Source organism: Rhinolophus sinicus, chromosome 13, assembly GCF_057876585.1.
Source record: "Rhinolophus sinicus isolate RSI-liver-muscle chromosome 13, RSI-T2T, whole genome shotgun sequence".
Classification (NCBI taxonomy): Eukaryota; Metazoa; Chordata; class Mammalia; order Chiroptera; family Rhinolophidae; genus Rhinolophus; species Rhinolophus sinicus.
Genome location: NC_142513.1, coordinates 19,266,341 through 19,286,925, shown reverse-complemented (window position 1 = coordinate 19,286,925; position 20,585 = coordinate 19,266,341). Strand labels below are relative to the sequence as shown.

The 20,585-nt window shown below is 46.2% G+C and overlaps 2 protein-coding genes across 5 annotated transcripts in view; both read left to right on the top strand.

Moving 5' to 3' along the window:
• Positions 1–2,217: 2,217 nt before the first annotated feature.
• AAR2 (AAR2 splicing factor) lies at positions 2,218–20,067 on the top strand. Of its 4 annotated transcripts, XM_088789148.1 has the most exons (5): positions 2,295–2,327; positions 2,561–2,623; positions 4,959–5,766; positions 9,161–9,390; positions 18,770–20,067. In XM_088789148.1, the coding sequence occupies exons 3-5, from the start codon at positions 5,010–5,012 to the stop codon at positions 18,935–18,937; spliced, it is 1,155 nt and encodes a 384-aa protein (XP_088645274.1). In that variant the 5' UTR covers positions 2,295–2,327; positions 2,561–2,623; positions 4,959–5,009; the 3' UTR covers positions 18,938–20,067. The 4 variants fall into 4 exon arrangements, with proteins under 4 accessions (XP_019588570.2, XP_088645274.1, XP_088645273.1 ...); XM_019733011.3 differs by lacking the exon at positions 2,561–2,623 and having other exon boundaries at positions 2,218–2,327; XM_088789147.1 differs by lacking the exon at positions 2,295–2,327 and having other exon boundaries at positions 2,334–2,623.
• DLGAP4 (DLG associated protein 4) overlaps positions 19,723–20,585 on the top strand; it is a 234,140-nt gene continuing 233,277 nt past the window's right edge. Inside the window, exon 1 of the mRNA XM_074317780.2 lies at positions 19,723–19,776. The gene's annotated coding sequence lies outside the window, so the exon portion shown is untranslated. The remainder of the gene's footprint in view (positions 19,777–20,585) is intronic.

The following is a 20,585-nucleotide window of genomic DNA, read 5'->3' as shown; positions in this document are numbered from 1 at the left end:
ATTTAAAAAAGAAACTACATTACTTCCACAAATGGAAAACTATTGTCATTTGCCAAAGAAAGGAGGTCTTCATAAAAAGAAATGCAAAAATATTAATATTAAAAGTAATCCATGTAAAACTTAAACTCACCCCTTGGACTACCTGAGGTGCACGCACCAGCACTTTCCTTTTTATTCCACTAAGCCACTCACACCAGACTGCCTTTCTTTATTGCCCCAAATTTCACAAGCAAGAACCACTGGTAATCATTTGGTGCATTTTCTTCCAGACTTTTTCCACGTCCAAGTATTTTTTCCAGAGTTGAAGTTACCTTGTACATACCATTCTAAATACTTTTTAAAACTTAAATCCCGAGCACTTCCCTGTGGGAATTTCAAATACTAATACTATTTCTTCATTAAATTATACAAAATGCTATGCAGTGAAAAGCAATTCCTCAGCCCTCTCCAGACAGCTGTCTTGCTAAAGGCAATTCCTTCCAGGAGCTTTGTTACTCCTTCCCTGAATTTTCCCAGGTTTCCTTTAGCTATCTGTCACACTTGGGGTTCTGCAATAGGATTTGGTTTGCAAACATTGGGTCCCCACACGCCCTGGATCTGTATCTCTCCCATAAATACAGAGTCAGCCTCTGTGCTGCCTGGGAGTAAACTGTGTTTCATCTGTATCAGTGGTTCTTAACGTGAGTGGGTATGTGTGTGTTTTGCCCCCCAGGGAACATTTAGCAATATCTGGAGACATTTTTGGTTGACACACTGAGGGGTGCTACTGGCATCTGCTGGGTAGAGGCCAGGGGTGCTGCTAAACATCCTACAATCACGGGACAACCCCCATAACAAAGAGTTATCTGGCCCCAAATATCAGTAGTACCAAGGTTGAGAAACCTGATCTGGATGGACCTAGGACCCATAAGGTAGGATTTCCGGGCCACCATCCACAGCTTCCATGCCCGTAATATAGTCCCCTGGAGTCTCTGAGATGATGGCGAGCCTGGCTGGAACAGGGAGCTCTGACAACCAGACCATAGAGCTCAGCACCTGAGACTGGGAATAGGGAGGGGCGAGGAGAGAGCTGAGCTTCTTCATGCAGGAAGTGGAACTGACACAACAGGCTGAGATTGGCATGCATGACTGTGACTAATGGAAGCCATCTCTGGTTAATCCTGCAGCAGCTCATTGTGATTAACCATGACCGCAGGGTCTGGTCTAGTCTATACCCACTAAGAGATGAATTTTGACTGAGACAGATTGGCGTGTCCAGCTGTCGCTGAGGAAGTGTGACAGACAAGCTAAGGAGTAGCCGCACAAGGACGAGAACAGCCACTTAGACCTTGGTTTGCATCCTAGCTCCACCACTGTGACTGTGTAACCTCTCTGAGCCTCAGTTTTCTCTTCTGTAAGTTGGGAATACTAATACCTGCTTATTAAGGTAGTGTAAGGTTTAGAAATCATATGCGAATGGCCTGCCCTATGGATTTTGGACTTACGCAGCCAGCCCTCACAATCACATGAGTCAATTCCTTGCAATAAGTCTCTTAATATATATCTCCTATTGGCTCTGCTTCTTTGGTTGGACCCTGAGTGGTACAACCACTCAGCACAGGGCTAGGCCCCAAAATAGAAGCCATTTATTGATACCAAATTACTGTCATTAATTAAATGCATAACATATATACTGAGCTGAATCTTTGTGCCTGTTTTGTGCTAGGTTCCGGGGAAACAGTAGAGAACAAGACAGGCAGGTTACCACCCTCAGGGCACCGATATAGCCTAACTGAGTTATCAGCTAGGTCTGTCCTGCCAGAGGACACTGGGTGATTACGGATGGAGAGATTGATATGGTGGCTACTACGGCTGAGACTGGTTCTCTCTAGTTTGGGAGCTGGGTTTCTAAGGCTCTCTCTTAGTCCTGAGTGTGGTGGGAAGCTGAGACTGGGTGATAATGAGCCAGCTGTGACACTGTCACTCAGGTAGAGATTGGCTGACCAGGACCATAACTGAGCATCTGACTGTAGCTACTGAGCAGCCATGACCTTGACCCCAGCTTCAGTGACCATGACTGACATCAAAGGACCATGGCTGGTGAATGTGTTTCTGGAGCGGGATATAAAAATGCACAGTTTGGCGAAAGTTGTCCTCCACGGCTCAGGAGCTAAAACGAGTTAACGCAAAGCGAAAGGTTTTATGAGGCGGAATCTGCAGGCGCGGACCGTTCCTTCCGTGGCCGAGAGCTCTGCCGGGCCGCTTTTCCCGTAGCTCCTGTCCTACGCCTAAGCGGTACAACTTCCGGGGCGTTTCCGCGGTGTCTGCGCGGGGAGACACCGAAGCTGGTGAGTGCGGTGTGGTTTAACTTCTCTGCTTTCGTTGGCATTTGGCGGGGCCACCCCTCTGTCCCGCTCCGGATCACGGAGTGCCCTGAACTAGGGCGTCTCGCTGGGACAGCCGCGTCCCGATCTGTGGGTCAGTGGTGGGACCCCGATGTCTCTGCAGGCCTGTCCCCGAGAAACCGTCGCCAGTACTTCCTAGGGCACCCGGCGTAACTTCGCTTTTTTCTTAACTTTAGAACTTGGGGGCCCGACACATTGGCTGCGTCCGACGCGATTCTGTCCGATTCTCTGTAACTTAGGCAAGGTCTTTCCCCGAGCTGAGCCTTTGTTTCTCAACTGCAAAACGGATATCATGCTTTTATTATTAAAGCGTCTAATATGTGCTAGAGCTACAAAGAGACTCAAGTCTCGTGGAGGTGACAGCCCTCTATTAAATGTAGGCAAAATTGCAACCTTGATAAGTGAAATGTAAAGGTGCAAGACGCCATGAGAGTGTATCACACAGGAAACCTGATCTAGCCCAGCGTCAAGGAAGCTTTACCGAGGAGGGAATATTGAGTGGAGATCAGATAAACAATTTGACAGAGAGGGGAGCGAAGAGTTATCTATCCAGAGGAGCCTCCTGTTTGAGTGTCTGAAAGAGATGTGACTGGAACAGAGCCTGTGGGGGGAGCATGTTCTGGAACAAGCTGGAGGCGTTGCCAGGAAGCAGACCATGCAGGCCTTGGAGGTCATGGTAAGAATTTTGGTTCTCCAAGAGCCACATGGGAAGCCACTCAGAGGGTATTAAGTGTGGGGGGTGACATGCTTAGATTGGCATTTTGTGAAGGTCACTCTGGCTGTTGGATGGAGAATGGATTGGAGGGGCAAGCACTCTGGGTGAGGGATGTGGTAGCTTAGATTAAGGAGGAGGTGGAGAGAAGTGGGTGGATGTGACTTTCTGCGTTCTAGGGCTTCTCTGTGCCAGGACGTGTGTCAGCTGCTGAAGCTATAATGACTAGTACAGGCTGGTGGAATTAGAACAAGAAGAATGTCATTATCAAGGAGGAGCATACAGATGCCACAAGGGAAAGTCGCTAATCGATGAGCAATTACTCTAAAAGCAGGAGCTGTCCATTTAGCAAGTATTTGTTTAAGTACCTTTTGAAATCAGGTTTGGGAATAGGAAGATGATGATATAAATTATTTAGAACAGTGACTTTCAGACTTTTTTGACTGTGACCTACAGGAACGAATACATTTTACGTTGCAACCAAGAGGACGTACAAACCCACAAAGCTTCAAAAAACAGTGATTTATACTACACCTGATACCCTTTGATTTTTTAAACTTCTGTTCTTTTTGTTTTTAAAAAAATAATGCTGGTTGAGACTCTCTAAATTGATTTCTTAACCCATTAATGAGGTGTGACGTGAAGTCTGAAAAAACAATTGCTGATGTAGAATGAGAGTCATTTGTGGTGTTTTTTAAGTTAAGACGGTAAAATATGCCCTTAACATTTTTGGAAAAGGGTTAATCTTCTGTTCCTCACTGTTTTGTTTGTTAAAAGAAAAAGTAAAGAGAATTAAACAGGCAGTTGGTTCTTCTGTTTATGAAATTTTGGGCTCTTGTTCGTATGTCTGGCTAGATTGGAAGTACCTACAGGGCAGTGACCATCTTCCACTGGATGTTTTATTAAGTGCCTGGTAAAGATCCTGGCACAGTGCAGGCGTTTAGTGATTATTTGTTAAACCGAATAGGTAGGTGTCTTGGGACTAGAAGGTTAGATAATTGTTTGGTTTAAGTTAGTTCATGCTGGTACCAGTCTTATAAATAAATACCACGCAGGCAGTGTTTGTCTGCCTACAGAATTTTTACAGTGTGTCCTCATGGGTTGTCCAGAGGTAGGTAAAATAAATGTTCTGAGCTCTTTCTCTTCTAAATACTGGTCCTAGGCCAGCTATGCCACCTGAATCCATTCTGGGCTAGTGGTCTGGAGCTGCCACTGACTGGGCCCTTTGTGAAGTTGTTTCACTCCTTGGACTTTAGGCTTTTATGCATAAAAGGAGAAGGGGAGGTTTGTGGTTAACAGGCTCTTCACCTCCCCCATCTAGTGTGAATTTTAGATGCTGAGCCTCCACTTTCCACCTCTGTCCATTTCTGGGCCTTCCCTGAGGTTTGTGGGAAACTGGGTGTATGCTGGATTTAATCATCCTTCTCACCTCCTGGGACTCTCCAGCAATAGGTTAGGCAGAGTTATAGTTTAGGATGGACCATGCAGGCTTTCTCCACCTTCATCCTCTGTTGTGAGAGTGATCTGAGAGCAGATCCTAAGTGGACAATGAAAAGAACACTGGCCTGGAGGGCAGGGTACCCAGGTTCTAATTTGTGTGACCTTGAACATGTCACTTCTCTTTGATGCCTTTGCAGCTGTCAAGTGAGTGTTCTTGCTCATTAAACCAAAACCCGAAAATCCTCTTCTCTCTTTCTCATTTTTGTCATTTATAAAGCTGATGTAGGGTTGTGGTGAGGAGATAACTTCTGGGAGATAATTATGTCAGGAGTCTAGTTCAGTATGTGACACATAGAGAATGCTCAGCAAATGAAGCATTCTTCCCCAAGTTCTGATGAACTCTGATTTCTTTCTTTTTTCAGCTATTCTGAAAGACAAGAGGGGTTCTCCTTTTGGTCGCCCACCACTGGTCCATGGCTGCTATGCAGATGGATCCTGAGCTTGCCAAGCACCTCTTCTTTGAAGGGGCCACTGTGGTCATCCTGAATGTGCCCAAGGGGACAGAGTTTGGCATTGACTACAACTCCTGGGAGGTGGGGCCCAAGTTCCGCGGTGTGAAAATGATCCCACCAGGCATCCATTTCCTCCACTACAGCTCTGTGGACAAGGCCAACCCCAGGGAGGTGGGCCCTCGGATGGGCTTCTTCCTTAGCCTGCAGCAGCGGGGGCTGATGGTCCTGCGCTGGAACGCAGTCCTGGAAGAGGTAGACCTCTCCCCTGCCCCAGAGGCTGAGGTGGAGGCCATGAGGGCCAACCTCCAGGAGCTGGACCCGTTCCTGGGACCTTACCCATACGCCACGCTCAAGAAGTGGGTCTCACTCACCAGCTTCATCACTGAGGCCACAATGGAGAGGCTGCAGCCTGAGAGCCGGCAGATCTGTGCCTTCTCGGAGATGCTGCCTGTGCTCTCCATGAGGCATACCAAGGACCGCGTGGGGCAGAATCTACCCCGCTGCGGCACCGAGTGCAAAAGCTACCAGGAAGGCCTGGCTCGACTGCCTGAGATGAAGCCCAAAGCCGGGACAGAGATCCGCTTCTCAGAGCTGCCCACCCAGATGTTCCCGGCAGGTGCCACGCCAGCAGAGATAACCAGGCACAGCATGGACCTGAGCTATGCCCTGGAGACTGTGCTCAGCAAGCAGTTCCCCAGCAGCCCCCAGGATGTGCTCGGTGAGCAGGAGCAAGGCTCTTCAGGAGTGGGCTAGGGGAGGGGTACATGGTAGGGGGGCTTTGGAGTCGGGGGTACCTCTTGGCTTATCTAGTCCAGTGGTTCCTAAAGCTGGCTAGGAGGCAGCCATGCCAGCACACTCATTAAAATACAGATGTCCAGGCCTCGCTCCTGGAGACTGATTCAAGAGATTTGGAGTGGGGCCCCAGCAATTTATCTGTCTGTTTGTGTAATGAAACAAGAACCCTAGGTGAGCCTGCTGCAAACAGTCCTGTGTTTGGGAACCACTGGTGTGACCCAGCCCCTCATTTTACAGATTGAGGTCCATAGAGGGAAGGGATTTGGCCGATGAAGTGGTGGGAATGAGACCAAAGCCCCAGGCTGCCGGTTCCAGGGATCCCACCTCCCTTCTCAGTTTGCCCCTGAGTCTCCCCAGGTGTTGTTTGGTCTTTTTACTGGTTTAGACCAGCACAGTAACTTTTAAAAAAATTACTATAGTTTCTGTGTTGTTTTCCCCTCTTATTACACACATCATATGGGTTCAGCATAGGAAAAAAATGCTTTCCAGTTTTCACATCCTGGAACTAATTGTTTTTTACATTTTGGTGTATTTACTTTCCATCTTTTATATATACTGGGGGTGCCCAAAAAATGTATACACATGACTTGTATTCATCTGTTGTTATCGGTATATAGTGAGTATTACAATTTTAATACAGTTTTTTCCTTTCTTAAAATATGTATACATTTTTTTGCAACCTCTGTATATGTATTTCATTCCTTATATATTTCTGTGTGTTTCCTTTTAGTCTTTTTAAAATGATATATGTTTGTGTATATATATATGTGTGATTTTTTATAAAAACAGAATTGCAGTATATTATTTTGTAATCTACTTTCATATAAACATTTTTCTGTGTCACTAAAACAGTCTCTCCACTTTAGTGGCTGCTTAAGTTCCATAGTTAATGAACCAGCCCTTTGCTGATGGACCTTTAAGATGTTACCATTTTACCTATTATATGTGTTCTCTAATGAATATCCTTATATGTAATTCTGCATATGTTTCGGCTTGAAATTGTTGGGTCAGAGCGTGCAACCAACCAGGAGAAGCTTATGCGTCCTCACCAGCTGCTGGGTGGCTATTGCCCATCACCTTTGACATGGCAGTTTAGCAAAGGCCTCTTCCAGCTGGATGGTTGGAGAATGACGTCTCACTTCAATTTACAGTTCACCTTTGAACTACACAGGTGTGAACTGTGTGGGTCCGCTTACATGGGGATTTGTTTCAATACATACCTGTACTGTTTTTGATCCCCAGGTGGGAGTCCCCAGATGGCAGAGGGCCGACTGTATACATTTGATCCATGCCATTTTATATGGGGGACTTGGACATCCACTGAATTTGGTATCTGCAGGGGTGGGGGGTCCTGGAACCAATCCCCTGCAGATACCAAGGAACAGCTAAGTTTTGGGGGAGTCAGAAGTTATACACGGATTTTTGACTGCACAGGGGGTCAGCACCCCAACCCCCGTGTTCAAGGGTCAACTGTATATTTCTTTGATTAATAGTGACAGCAAACATTCATGATATCTTTAACAGCTATTTATATTTTTTCTTGTCCAGGTATTTGCATATTTTTCTACGGGAAGGTCAATGAGAAATTTAAATATAGGGTCTTTTATATCATTGGCTCAGCTAATAAAAAGGGACATTTTAATGAGTGCATCTTAATGCATTACACACTATTTTCATTTAATAAGTAACACTTGAAATTCTGGCTTAAAATTGAACAGAAATCATATTTTCTACCTCTTAAATATTTCAATTCTTCAGAGTAATCTTGTGAAAAGGTCTGTTGCAGGGATAACTTTGTACATTCATGACAGCTCTTTGAAATTATTTCTGATCTCATAATTTAATTTTAGACTAGGCCAGAAATGCATGAATTTAAATAAATGCCCTAAATTCAGAGAATAAGCTCATATTTTCACAGACTAACCAGGAAAAGCCAACTGAAGAAGCACATCATTAAGATCTGTCATACGAAGAAATTTGACTACATGTATTTTGAAAATGTTGGTCAAACATCTAACATATGTAGACCCCGTAGCTAGCTAGTCACACAAATCAAACATAGTTACAAGCCTGGGGACAGGGAACTAGTTTTCCCAGGTGTCTGGGGGTGACAGAGATCAAACATCGTGCATTGAAAGAGGTGTTTGGTGTTGAATGCATCTGTTCTTTTTATGGCCCACATGTAGGTCCACAGAAGCCCTCATTAAACTGGAAGCCAGAGAGAGCATCTTTGATCAGCAACAGTAACCAGGGAGCCAGTTGCCTGTCCAAGGACAATGGGTTCAGGATCATCAGTTCTCTTTGTCTGAGTCAGGCTTCCAGTGGAAATGTGGGAACAATAACTAATATTGCTTGGTGCTACTTTGTGCCATACGTTATTCTAAATGCTTTACATATACTATATTAATTCATTCAAACCTTCACTAAAACCTTCCAATAAGGAAATGGAAGCATTCACAGATTAAGTCACCTGCCCCAAGGTCGCACAGCTGCTAAGCAGTGGAGCTGAGATTTGCACACAGGCAGTTTGGCTCCAGAGCCCATGCTCTTAGCCACCACCCTGCTCACAGAGATTAAATCACAGAGCCCTGTGATTAATCAAACAAAAATAATCTGGCTGGCAGGCTAACCCTGGAACAAGTACTCACAAGTTTTCCTGTTCTGGTAGGCTCTAGATCTATTCCCACCCAATAGGAAACCTATTTTATCTTTCCATTTTTCACATCGCCGACATTAGGTGTGTGATCTTGGGCAAGTCTCTTGACCTCATCTACAAAACGAGGCAAATACCATCTTCACTGAGCAGCTTGTGGGGTTGGGCTGAGGATTATGCGGTGTAATACGGCATTTTCCTGACCTGGAGGCAGACCATCTGCATCAGAATTAGAGCTACAAATACTGAGGCCCCATCATCCATCCTTAGCCAGGGAGTGAGGCTTGGTCAGCTATTTTTAGCAGGCTCTCCTGCTCTCCTAGTAGTTCTGATAGGCAGCCGGGTTTGGGATCCACTTGGCATAATATCCATAGACATAGTTTGTAAATTCTTTAAATACCAGGCAAATACTAGGTGTACCTCTTCTCTTACAGTCTGATTTTACAGAAATCCAAAACCACGGTTTGGTTTTTCATGGCTTGAATTTATAGCAGTTTAGCAAACTTGTGTTGAGCACCCGCTTGGTACAAGACCCCAGGCTAGTCTCTGCAGGAGTGACAAGGAGAAAAGGCCATTGCTGGCTGAGGTCCAGTGGACTTGATGGCCTTAGAGAGTCAGCTGGTACTCCTTTCCCTCAGGATCGTTTCTTCCCTCTACCTTTCAGGTGAACTTCAGTTTGCCTTTGTATGCTTCCTGCTGGGGAATGTGTATGAAGCGTTTGAGCACTGGAAGCAGCTCCTGAACCTCCTGTGCCGGTCGGAGGAAGCTATGGGGAAGCACCACGCTCTCTACGTGAACCTCATTTCCATCCTGTACCACCAGCTCAGCGAGATTCCTGCCGACTTCTTTGTGGACATTGTCTCCCAGGACAACTTCCTCACCAGCACCTTACAGGTGAGCAGTCTTCTGCACCCTCAGGAGGGTTACCTTTCGGTTTCTTGCTGTTCTTTCATAACCCAAAGTTTTATTGATATCAGTTCGCCAACCTTACGTTGTGTCCTGGTTCTCTCTCTCCTACTCGACTGTAAGCTTATTGATGCCAGAGACCCTCTCTCTGGACCACCCTGTACCTGCGTCACCCCCAGAGTGCCTAGTGCCTTGCTCTGGGGTGCTTGGAATCGCAACACTCTGCTTCTTTGAGTTACTCAGCTCAAAACAGGCTTTCTCCCTGTAGCCATCGCCGCAACCCAATAGGACAGAGTCGGGAAGCTTGTGACTCCCAGGGAAACATCTGCAGCTCCTTAGATCTCATTTAGGCATTAAAGTAACTTTGATTTCCTGTTCAAACAAAATGTGTCAGTTTCTGCAGAGATTCTCTGACAGAAATAGTGAAATTTGCTTTTAACTTGGCAATTAAATTTTCATTCTGAGTGGTAATTAGGGAAGAAGCTTCAAACAACTTACAGTCTTCATCCTGTGCTATTTCCTCCCTTTGCAAACAGATTGGCTTTCTTTATGTTCTTGGGACAGCCGCTGTCAGTTTCCATATTTCCTGTTTACGAGCTGCTTCTCCCTGTGTGTGTTCCCCACAAGGCCTGCTCCTTACAAGGTGGCTAGTCACGGACCTCCCACTCCCACCCGTGGTAAGGGAAGGCACGAACATTCATTGAGTGCCTGTTGGCTATCAGGCACCTGTTTACCATACTGTGTGGGTTTCCTCATTTAATCTCACTGGAACGCTGTAAATTAGGGAGGATTATTCCCATTTTACAAATGAGAACACTGAGACTCAGAAGGGTTAAGTCATTTATGTAAGGTCACACAGCAGTAAGGACAGAGTCAGGCTTTGTGCCCAGGCTTGAGTTTTGGTTTACAGCCTGTGCTTATGCCCTATCATACTGAACACAATGTAGATCCCCCCAAAAGGATCCTTGATTAATAGAGGAGACACCATCGTGCCTGCTTCTCAGGAGGTCCAGAACACTTTTCTAAAAGCAACGTGCTTTTGGAAGAGTTCCTGTGAGCAGGCAGCTGACTTAAAACTCTGGCAGCTGGAGGACTTGGGTAGACCGTGGGGATGAGTCAAGCTGATGGCTGGAGCCTGGTGTATTCCACTTCAGCAGAGATATAAAACGTGACTGGGTTGTGGGTGGCAGAGGAGTAGGAGGCGAACTCGCCTCTGGCAGTGGCTGCAGCCCACGGGAATGTGTGCAACTCTCACAATGTGCATCAGTGCCGTTGCACAGACACAGGAGGGCCACACTGTGTTGCTGGCTGTCCCGACCACTGGCAGCGCAACCAATGCTGAGCTCTAATTGCTGAGCCTTTGTTGCCAGCAATGATTTACGAAGCAGAAAGGGCCCAGCTGGATTGCTAGAGCCCAGGAGGGGTAGCAAAGCAATGGTCGGAAGAATTCTGTCTTTGGACTTTTCACCAAAGGGTTCCTGCCCTCAAGAGATTGGTTCATTGAATTAGCAAGTATTTTCTGAGCACCTGCTGTATACAAGGCTCTGTTCTAAGACTGGGAATATAGTGTGAGTAAGACAGAGTCCCTGACTTGGCAGCTTATCTTTTGGAGGGAAAGTAACTGAATTGACCAAATAACTTGAGAAAGCGTGCAGTGTTTTAGAAGGCGGTCCTGCCTGCCCTGGTACCATTTCCCTAACCCAGGCCTCATCCAGACTACACTAGAGCTTCCATGCCTACCCGTCGGTCCATCTGTCTCCCTGCTGCTACCTGAGTTGCTGCTCTAAAATGCACATGTGATCCTATTTCTCTGCAGCTCTTCATTGCCTAGAAAGTTCAAAGCCCAAACATGGGTCACAAGGCTCATTCTGCCCTGGCTCCTAACCAGTTCTCCAGCTTCTTCTTCTCCCTGTTTTCCCCCATCGGCTCCAGCAGCGGTGGTCTCCTTGCAAGTTCCCAGACATGGGCGCTGTTTCATGCCTTCTTGTTGTTGTTTTGTATTGTTTTTTAATTGGGGAATATTGGGGGACAGTGTGTTTCTCCAGGGCCCATCAGCTCCAAGTCCAGTCGCCGTTTTCAATCTTTAGTTGCAGGGGGCGCAGCCCACCATCCCCTGTGGGAATTGAACTGGCAACCTTGTTGTTGAGAGCTCACGTTCTAACCAACTGAGCCATCCAGCCGCTCCTCTGGAAGCTCAGTGGCAGCTCATTGTCTTCAATCTGGTTGTGGAGGGCGCAGCTCACTGGCCCATGTGGGAATCGAACCAGAGACCTTGGTGTTATAAGCACAGCGCTCTAGCCACTGAGCCATCCGGCCGCCCCTGTTGTTTTTTTTAATTGTGGTAAAAAACACATCACATGAAGTCTACCCTCCTAACGTTTTCTAAGTGTACAGTACAATATTGGTAACTGTAAGCACAGCAGCTCTCTCGACCTTTTTCATCCGGCATGGCTGATGAAAACGGGTATAAAGTTTTGTGCCTTAACTGTTTCGTGTCTTCTTAACTGAACCTGATATTCCCTCTGCCTGGTATCTGCTTCCTTATCCTACGAGATGCTCTCAAGTCATGCCTTTCCATGAAGCCATTCCTGATCTCTCTCCTTTCCATGCTGTGAGCCTGCTTTATACTTGTCACTTTGTATTGCACAGGCTGTCCTTGCTGAAATTCATGCATTGTCTGGCTAACTTCCCCCACTGAGCCCTGAAGTTTTACCCGAAGCCTAATTTTATTCATCTGGTTATTTTCAGCACCTAGTCAAGGCCTAGCTTTATGTTACTGGGTGTTTTTTGATGACTAGCGCGCATAATTCCCGTGGCAGTGTAAACGGACGACCCTCATATGATTGGTGTAAACAGTGAAGTCTGATCAAAGGACATTAGGAGAGCCAAAGAGGGGTTGGGTCCTTCACACTGGGGTTGAGATTTGAGGGCCAGAGGATCAGGAAGGACTTGTAAAGGGGGGCGTTTGACCGTGAGCTTAAAGGATGACAGATTTCAGCCGGCACTATGTAGAAAAGAATATTACAAATTTTTTTTTTTGTAATGGAGAGTTACGTTGGTGCCATCTTGGCGGTGAGAATCCAGTTCCTCCACATGCAGGCCCTCACTCGGGGTGTTTATGAGGGAATGAATCAGCCCATAAAAGCCTTCCTCAGCCAGCCACCTGCTTTCCCCCCAGGTAGTTGAGTAAGTGGAACTGGCTTTCTTACTGAGGAGCTTAAATGGCTACTACCCATGGAGAGGGACTGGTGTTTGTATGTATAAGCACTTAAAAGCAACCACATTAGCTTCTATAAAATCAGCCACGTAATGGCCTCTGCCATTGGAAGCCCTTTTGAATAGATGCCACTGGTGTTTACAAATCCCCTAGATTGAGTTTGAATAAAAATTATTTGTTTTACAAAAATAGATACAGTTTTTTCTTTATTGAAAGCAACTTGAGTCATCACAGTTTGCTTAAGACCCATAAAAGTAATCTGAATTTAATAGTATGTTAGAAAGTGAGTTACGTACAAAATAAGGATTCCTACTGCTGATTGCGTAGCATTTAAGCATATAGTCACATAACGTGTGTTTTTTTTAATACTTTTAGTCAAAATGAGCCATGTATGCTTTCCAGCTTCATTTCTTGCAAGTATTCTTTTTTTTTTTTTTTTTTTTAAGGAGGGTGCAGCTCACAGTGGTCCAAGTCAGGAATGAACCGGCAACCTTGGTGTTATCAGCATCACACTCTTAACCCACTGAGCTAACCGGCTACCCCTCATGCTAGTATTCTAAATGCCAGCGTCCATCTTTAAGTCTTGAGGGAAATCATTGCCTCTGACAAGATGTCTATAGTATTTTATCATAATACCAGCTATGATAAGCTTCACCTACGTGCTCCTGCCATCCTCTATCACCTTTGCACACATACTGTGCCCTGTCTCCTTTAGCCCTCAAAACAATGCTCAAAATCAAGGATATAATCCCATTTTACAGATGAGAAAACAGGGTCAGAGAGGGCACATAATTTTGCCCAAGCGCACCAGAGCTAGCGCACAGCAGGGCTGAGCTTTGTTTCTAACGCCTGTGGTGGGCTGTCAGTCTTAGAGCCCCGGATGAAACATCCCAAATTCTTTAAACTGACCTCAGACATGACTCCTACTGCTTTTCACTTTCCTGCTAATCCTGCTAAGTGATAGTCTTGCTTTTAACACCACTTTCTTCTTATGCAAGTGGAAAGAAAATGTTCTACCTCTGGCTAGTGTCATTCTAAGTTGATAATCATTTGGGGATTGAAAAAATTAGGAAGTTTCATCTTTTATGTCTAGCCAAAAAGTAGGATAAGACAGTGACTCAGCAATGTACCTTGATATTTTAAGTTTCTCAAGGTGACCTGACGGAACTCTATTTAACTTGGGTTTAAAAGAAAGCTTTTACATTTCTGACTAAAGTAATTCACAATTTAAGAATACACAGACTTAATGATGAAAGTAGTAATTTTTATATTTAAAGATAAATACCCAATGGGTGTGCTTTTAGTTTTAAATAAATGCAGTTGTTTGTGAAATGTTATCCTATGTCAAAGTACTTTTGAAATATCCAGGATTAATCTTCCTATATTAAGATGATTCATTTCTCAGTGATGTTAAAAAGTGTTTAGTTGATTTTATTTCAGTAAATGAAATAACCAGATCAATTCTCAGTTTCCTGAAAAATGCATAAAATTAATCAAAAACTAACAGAATCAAAGTAAATTATTGCTTAAAAACTAAGTATTGTCTAAACATCTCCTTTTCTAAACTGTGAGGTTTTAAAATATTAAGTGTGTAAACTATAGGGACAAAAATAAAAATAGATGAGTGAATGCCAGGGGTGAAGAATAGGGGAAGGTTTGACCACTAAGGGGCAGCACGAGGGAGTTTCGTAAAGTGATGGAACTATTCAGTATCCTGATTGGAATGGTACATGGTCCTTCACACTCGTAGAATTGGATACCAAAAGAAAAAACTATAAGCATAGGTCTATCTTGATTATATCACATAGTGGTTGCATGAGTGTATACATTTGTCGGAATGAATCGAACACTTAAATGGGTGAATTTAATTGTATGTAAATTACAGCTCAGTGAAGTTGATTTTTTTACAAAGTTAACCTGGGCTATACTCTGGATCCTGGAGGCCTGCAGAGAAGACAGTTCCAGAAGCACCTGGTCTCCAAGCCCCTTGGCTCCCCACAGGGCAATGCTGAAAATATGACGGATGTATTACGTCTGTGTCAATGCAAGAAGAAGATTGTGGTGGGGGAAAAGGGTTGCGATTTCCCTTCTTGGACTGGCTCTTGCTAGACCTTTATTACTTGCTCAGCATTATCGCTGTTCTCATCTGTACAATGGGAATAGCAATTTCCTGTCCTCCTACCTCTCAGGTTTGTAGTAAAGATTAGATTGACAAGTTCTTTAAAAAAGACAAAGCACTTTTCAAATTAGAAAAAGCACTTTTCAGACTGAAGGCTTCTGGTATACCTGCTTCTGGTTGATTTTACTACCAGAAGTGTTTGAGAGATGGGTGGGAAGGATGAGTGATGAGTCTGAGCCCAGCCTATTCTAACCTCTCGCTGCTGGCCATTGCCAAATGCAGGGCAATCCCTACACTTCATTTTCACCCTTTCAGTGACTGTCCTATGGGTCCCAACTCTATGCCTGGCCCTGGGTGATATGCTGTATTGGACACACTGATAATTCGGACTCATTCCCTTCCCTTAAGGAGCACAGATGACTGTGATGCAAGCACAGCATGAGTGAGAAGTGCCAGAAGGGAAGCTCAGGCGCAGTGCTGGGGGGACAGGGTAGAGCATTCATTTCAACTCGGGCTTTTTATAGGAGTCACAAGGAGGTAGGTGGCTGGGAGCTGCTGGCATGCAGGGGCCTGGTGAATAAGCCACCTCCTCCCTCGGATGAGACCCCTGTTCTGTCCAGCACCATCACGTAATTATCGAGCAATTGTTTGGTGCTAAGCACTGTACAAAAGTGAACCCAAAATTAGTGGGTCCGTTTTACTCTTTTTTTTTTTCCCAAGGAGGACAGAGCTCACAGTGGCCCATGCGCGGATCGAACCAGCAACCTTGGTGTTATTAGCACCACGCTCTAACCAACTGAGCTAACCAGCCACCCCTAATGGGTCTTTTTTATATGTCAGATTCTGCCAGGAGTGTGGAATGCAGGTGTGAGAAAGAGGCACTTCTTTGGAGTTGCTCCTCGTCTCTCCGGAGAGCTTAACTATAAATGGCCTGTTACCTAATTGAGATTGAGGCTATGATCGAGGTAACCCTGGGCGCTGGGGGAGCATAGAGGAGCACCTGTTCATTCCTTGGTCTGGGAAGGCATCTTAAAGGAGGTGATGTCTGAGCTGAATCTGAATTATTAGTAGAAATTAGCTATGCTGAAGAGGGGAAAACGGGTGGGGGGGTATTATAAGCAGAGGGAGAAGCCTGTGTGTATAGTCACGGAAGAGGCTGTAGAGCATTGGGCAGCTGTTCAATGTGGCTGGAGACGAGGGGCTGTGTAGAGAGTAGTTCAATTTACCAAGTAAGGAAGGGGGACAGGAAAAAGCTTTTGCTAATTTAGTTAGCAGGGCCTCTGGAACTAATGCTGTATGAAACATGATTTCTCTGCCTCCCAGACCAGGTCCCTCCCCAGAGTTCAGCTGGGCTCTGTGTTCAGCGCTCCAGGGTAAGCTCCATCAGCTAGGCCACCAGCTTCCCCGCTGCCCTTTCGCCACCAAGCTCACGCAGCCCCTCTAATTAGTTATTGATCTGGTACTTCGTTGTGGCTATGCTTCCCACTCCCGTATTTAGTCAATTCCCAAGTGAATGAAACCAAATTCTGTAAATCCCCTTCTGTTTCCACACCCCTCCCATCACTTCGGTCCCTGCTATCACTGTAACAAAATGGCTCCAAACAAAGACCACTGAGAACGAGCCTCATTCCTCCTGCTCACAGAGAGATAATGGAGAAGCAGGAGGGATGGATGTCGTCCAAGGAATCAGCCACAGAGAACACCTGTCAGGTCAAGACCCTGGAGCGCAAATTCCTTCCAGGGTGGTCTGCAGGCCAGCTAAGGCGTGAGGGTGATGGAGATCAAAGAGCTCCTCCCACCGTCCTGCTCCTGGGTCTGTGAGGTGGTACCGCGGGGAGCCATCGAGGAGTCTGGGAAAAACCTTCCTTTCTGGATAGCTTTGGTTCCATCACTGAATTCCTCTCAGCCTCGGTTTCTAAAAAATAGGCATTTGGTATGTCTTCCCAGGGCATTTGGAGGATCCACTGGGACGCTGTGTGAAACTTCTTTGAAAACAGTAAAACAGTATGAGGAGGAGTAATGGGTTTGCTGTTATTCTTAGAAAGGGTTGGGATCTGGGACATCCGGGAATGGAATTTCAGATGTAGAGAAAAATTACTCTTCTGCCCCTGCCCATGTTTGTTTTAGAGAAAACTGAATTAAAAAGAACATCAAAACGGGATTAATTTCCAGAATATATAAACTCCAGTAACTCAACAACAAAAAACCTGATTAAAAATGGGTGAAGGGCTTGAATAGACATTTCTGTAAAGAAGATACACAAATGGCCAAATAAATACACGAAAAGATGTTCAACATCGCTAATTATTAGGGAAATGCAAATCAAAACCACAATGAGATACCACTTCACACGCATCATGATGGCTATTATCCAAAAACCACGAAATAACAGACGTTGACAGGGATGTGGAGAAATGGGAGCCTCATTCGCAGCCGATAGGAAAGTGAAATGGCACAGCTGCTGTGGACAACAGTATGGGGATTCCTCTAAACATTAAACAATTGCGTTATGATCCAGGAGCTCCACTTTGGGGTATATACCCCAAAGGATTGAAAGCAAGGACTCGAGATATTTTTACACCCATGTTCATAGTAGTAGTATTTATAATAGCCAAAAGGTAGAAACAGCCCAAATAACCATTGACGGACTAGTGGAAAACAAAATGTGGTATAGACATACAATAGAATATCATTCAGCGTTAAGAAGAGAGAAATTCTGACACAGGCTACAACATGAATGAACCTTGAGGACATTATGCTAAGTGAAATGATGCCACTTCCACGAGGTACCTGGAGCAGTCAAATTCATAGAAAGAGTGGTGGCTACCCGGGGCTGGGGAAAGGAGGAAAGGAGTTATTATTTAATGGGTACAGAGTTTTAGGTTGGGAAGATGGAAAAAGTTCTAGAGCTGGATAGTGGTGGTGGTTGCATAACTGAGAATATACTTAATGCCATTGAACTGTACACTTAAAAATGGTTAAAATTATAAATATTGTTACGCATATTTAACAGTTTATTAAATGATAATGTAAAAAATTGGTTAAAGTGGTAGATTTTGAGTTAGTATGTTACCACAATTTTTTTATTATTATTATATTTATTTATTTATTTCCCCCAAGTCAAGTTGTTGTCCTTTCGATCTTAGTTGTGGAGGGTGCCGTTCAGCTTCAAGTTGTTGTCCTTTCAGTCTTAGTTGTGGAGGGCGCAGCTCAGCTCCAGGTCCAGTTGCCGTTGCTAGTTGCAGGGGGCACAGACCACCATCCCTTGCAGGAGTCGAACAGACAACCTTGTGGTTGAGAGGATGCGCTCCAACCAACTGAGCCATCCGGGAGCTCAGCGGCAGCTCAGCTCAAGGTACCGTGTTCAATCTTAGTTGCAGGGGGTGCTGCCCACCATCCCTTGCGGGACTTGAGGAATTGAACCGGCAACCTTGTAGTTGAGAGCCCACTGGCCCATGTGGGAATCGAACCGGCAGCCTTCGGAGTTAGGAGCACGGAGCTCTAACCCCCGGAGCCACCGGGCTGGCCCCCACAGTTTTTTTAAAAGAACATCAAAGACAGCTTTTAAGGGGAATAGAGGCCTCAGACTGGCAGCCTGTGGCCATTGGGTTTAGAGCAGCCATTCAGCCTCATTGGCTTAGCGCCTGGGACTGTATGGGATCCAGGGGCTTCCACCCACGTCTTTTTAGTACTAGTTGGTGTAGCTACTACCCCTTCCTCTGAGTTACTGCCCAGGTGCCCAGTAGATCTCCTCGGAGGGCAGGGCCATAGTGATGGTGGCCCCACTGGCCTTACTCTCAGTGGGGCATCTCTGCCCAAGATAGTAATTTTCCATTCTAGTCCTGCCCCAGCTTCTCAGCTGTGTTTGGACCTTCCTTCTTGGTTTGGGGGGAGCACAGCAGGTGTCCTGGGCCTGTGCCACCAGCAGCTGATCTACCAATCCCAGAGAGCTGAACACCATGAGGAAATTTCCACAGCTTTCTCGGCTCCCTCTGTGTTCTCAGGAGTGACTTATCCTCTGTTCTCTGTAGGTTTTCTTTTCCTCCGCCCGCAGCATTGCCGTGGATGCCACCCTGAGGCGGAAAGCTGAGAAGTTCCAGGCGCACTTGACCAAGAAGTTTCGGTGGGACTTTGAGGCAGAGCCTGAGGACTGCGCCCCAGTGGTGGTGGAGCTGCCCGAGGGTGTGGAGACCGGCTAACGGGGACACCCTCCGCCCGGGGACACCCCCTCCCACACGGCTGCAGGCCTGGCCTCTGCACCCTACCCCTCCCTGCTGGGACCTGCAAAGATCCCTCCTTCACCAGCAAATCTGTTCCTTCCGTGCCAAAGAGGCTGTACCATCCTGAAGGCACATTCGTGGGTTCCCTGTCAGCCTGGCCTCGGTGCTCACCTGACTGAATTCCAGATGGACTCTCATAGAAACTCTTGGGAGAGACCTGCCTCAACAGCAGCCCGCTTCCTTCTGAAAAGAAACTGAGCTGAAAGCCCAAGAGAACTGACGGCTGATTCCACAGGATGGTTATAAAACAAGAAACCCTGGACTGCTGAGGGGTCTGCAATATCAGTGACTTTTTAAAAGTTAAACAGGGCAGTAGGGAGATGAGCCAGAATTTCTGCCTGCCCCTTGTTGAATGGGAATACATCACAGAACACGTGGGCATGTGACTGCTCAAGAGCCCCGGATTGGGAGGGGCGTAACAGAAGACAGTTGAGTTGAGTGTGACACGTCATCAGCTTTTGCTTTGTCCATCTAAGTCCCTTTCTCCTCCTGTCCAGAGGTCCCAGTGGGTAATCTTCCAAGATTGTTGTGACCCCTGACCCCAGGGGCCTTGCTGGTGCCACGCCTCTCCCATCTGTTCCATTCTGAGACCTCAGCCCCAGAAGTGGGACTAGGCAACCCTCCTGTACGGCCCCTTTCCTCGCCAGAGCCGCCATGACTATTTCTGATGATCTGGAGATTCAACCACAAAGAGAAAGGTTCTTGCTCCGGACAGGCTTCTTTGGCCCTGTTGGAGTTCAGAGCTCTAGAGATGCCCGGTAAGCTTAGTTCTTCCCAGTCCTGCGGTGGTGCTGTCGGTCACAGGGGTATTGATACCCCGGTTTCCTGGGGGTTCTAAAGGGTGCCTATCCTGCACACAGGCCCTGCCACCCTGACTTCAAGCTGTTGTACTATGATCACAGCCCCCGTGCTGTTCTTTCCCAAGGCTATGGCTCACACCAGGTTTCTGAATGAGAATTCCTGCTGGTTAAGACTTTTGGTCACTTGTTTCCTTGGAGATGGTTTTTCAAGAGCGTAATGTGCATTAAAGTCTTTGAGTTGAGACCAAATCCCCTTGTGTGAGTCTCTCTTGCAGTTAATCTGCCCAGTTCCCAGAGCAGCCAGGCTACAGTCCATAGACACACATCTGCCCCCAGAGCTCCAGGAGACCCTGCCCAACCTCTGCAGTCTAGAGGAGGCAAGCAGCCCGCATTGCCCGTTACCAGTGGGGCTTCCGAGACAGGCACACCTGGCACTGAGGCCGTGGACCTGTGTGATAACCGGAAGTTTCTCCCTGTGTGCATTTGCTATTCTTTTCCTCCCCGAAACCCACTCATCAGAACTACCTGGGGAGCTTGTTAAAAGTGCAGATTCCGAAAGAACGAAGCCCTGATCCGTGCTACACCATCAAGAACCTTGAAGACACTGTGCCGAGTGAAAGAAGACAGACATAAAAGGACACGTTATATGATTCCATTTGTATGAATTGTCCAGAATAGGCGAGTCAGACAGATTAGTGGTTGCCAGGGAACGGGAGGGTGGGGAATGGGGAGTGACTGCTCCTGGGTACAGGGTTTCTTTTTGGGGT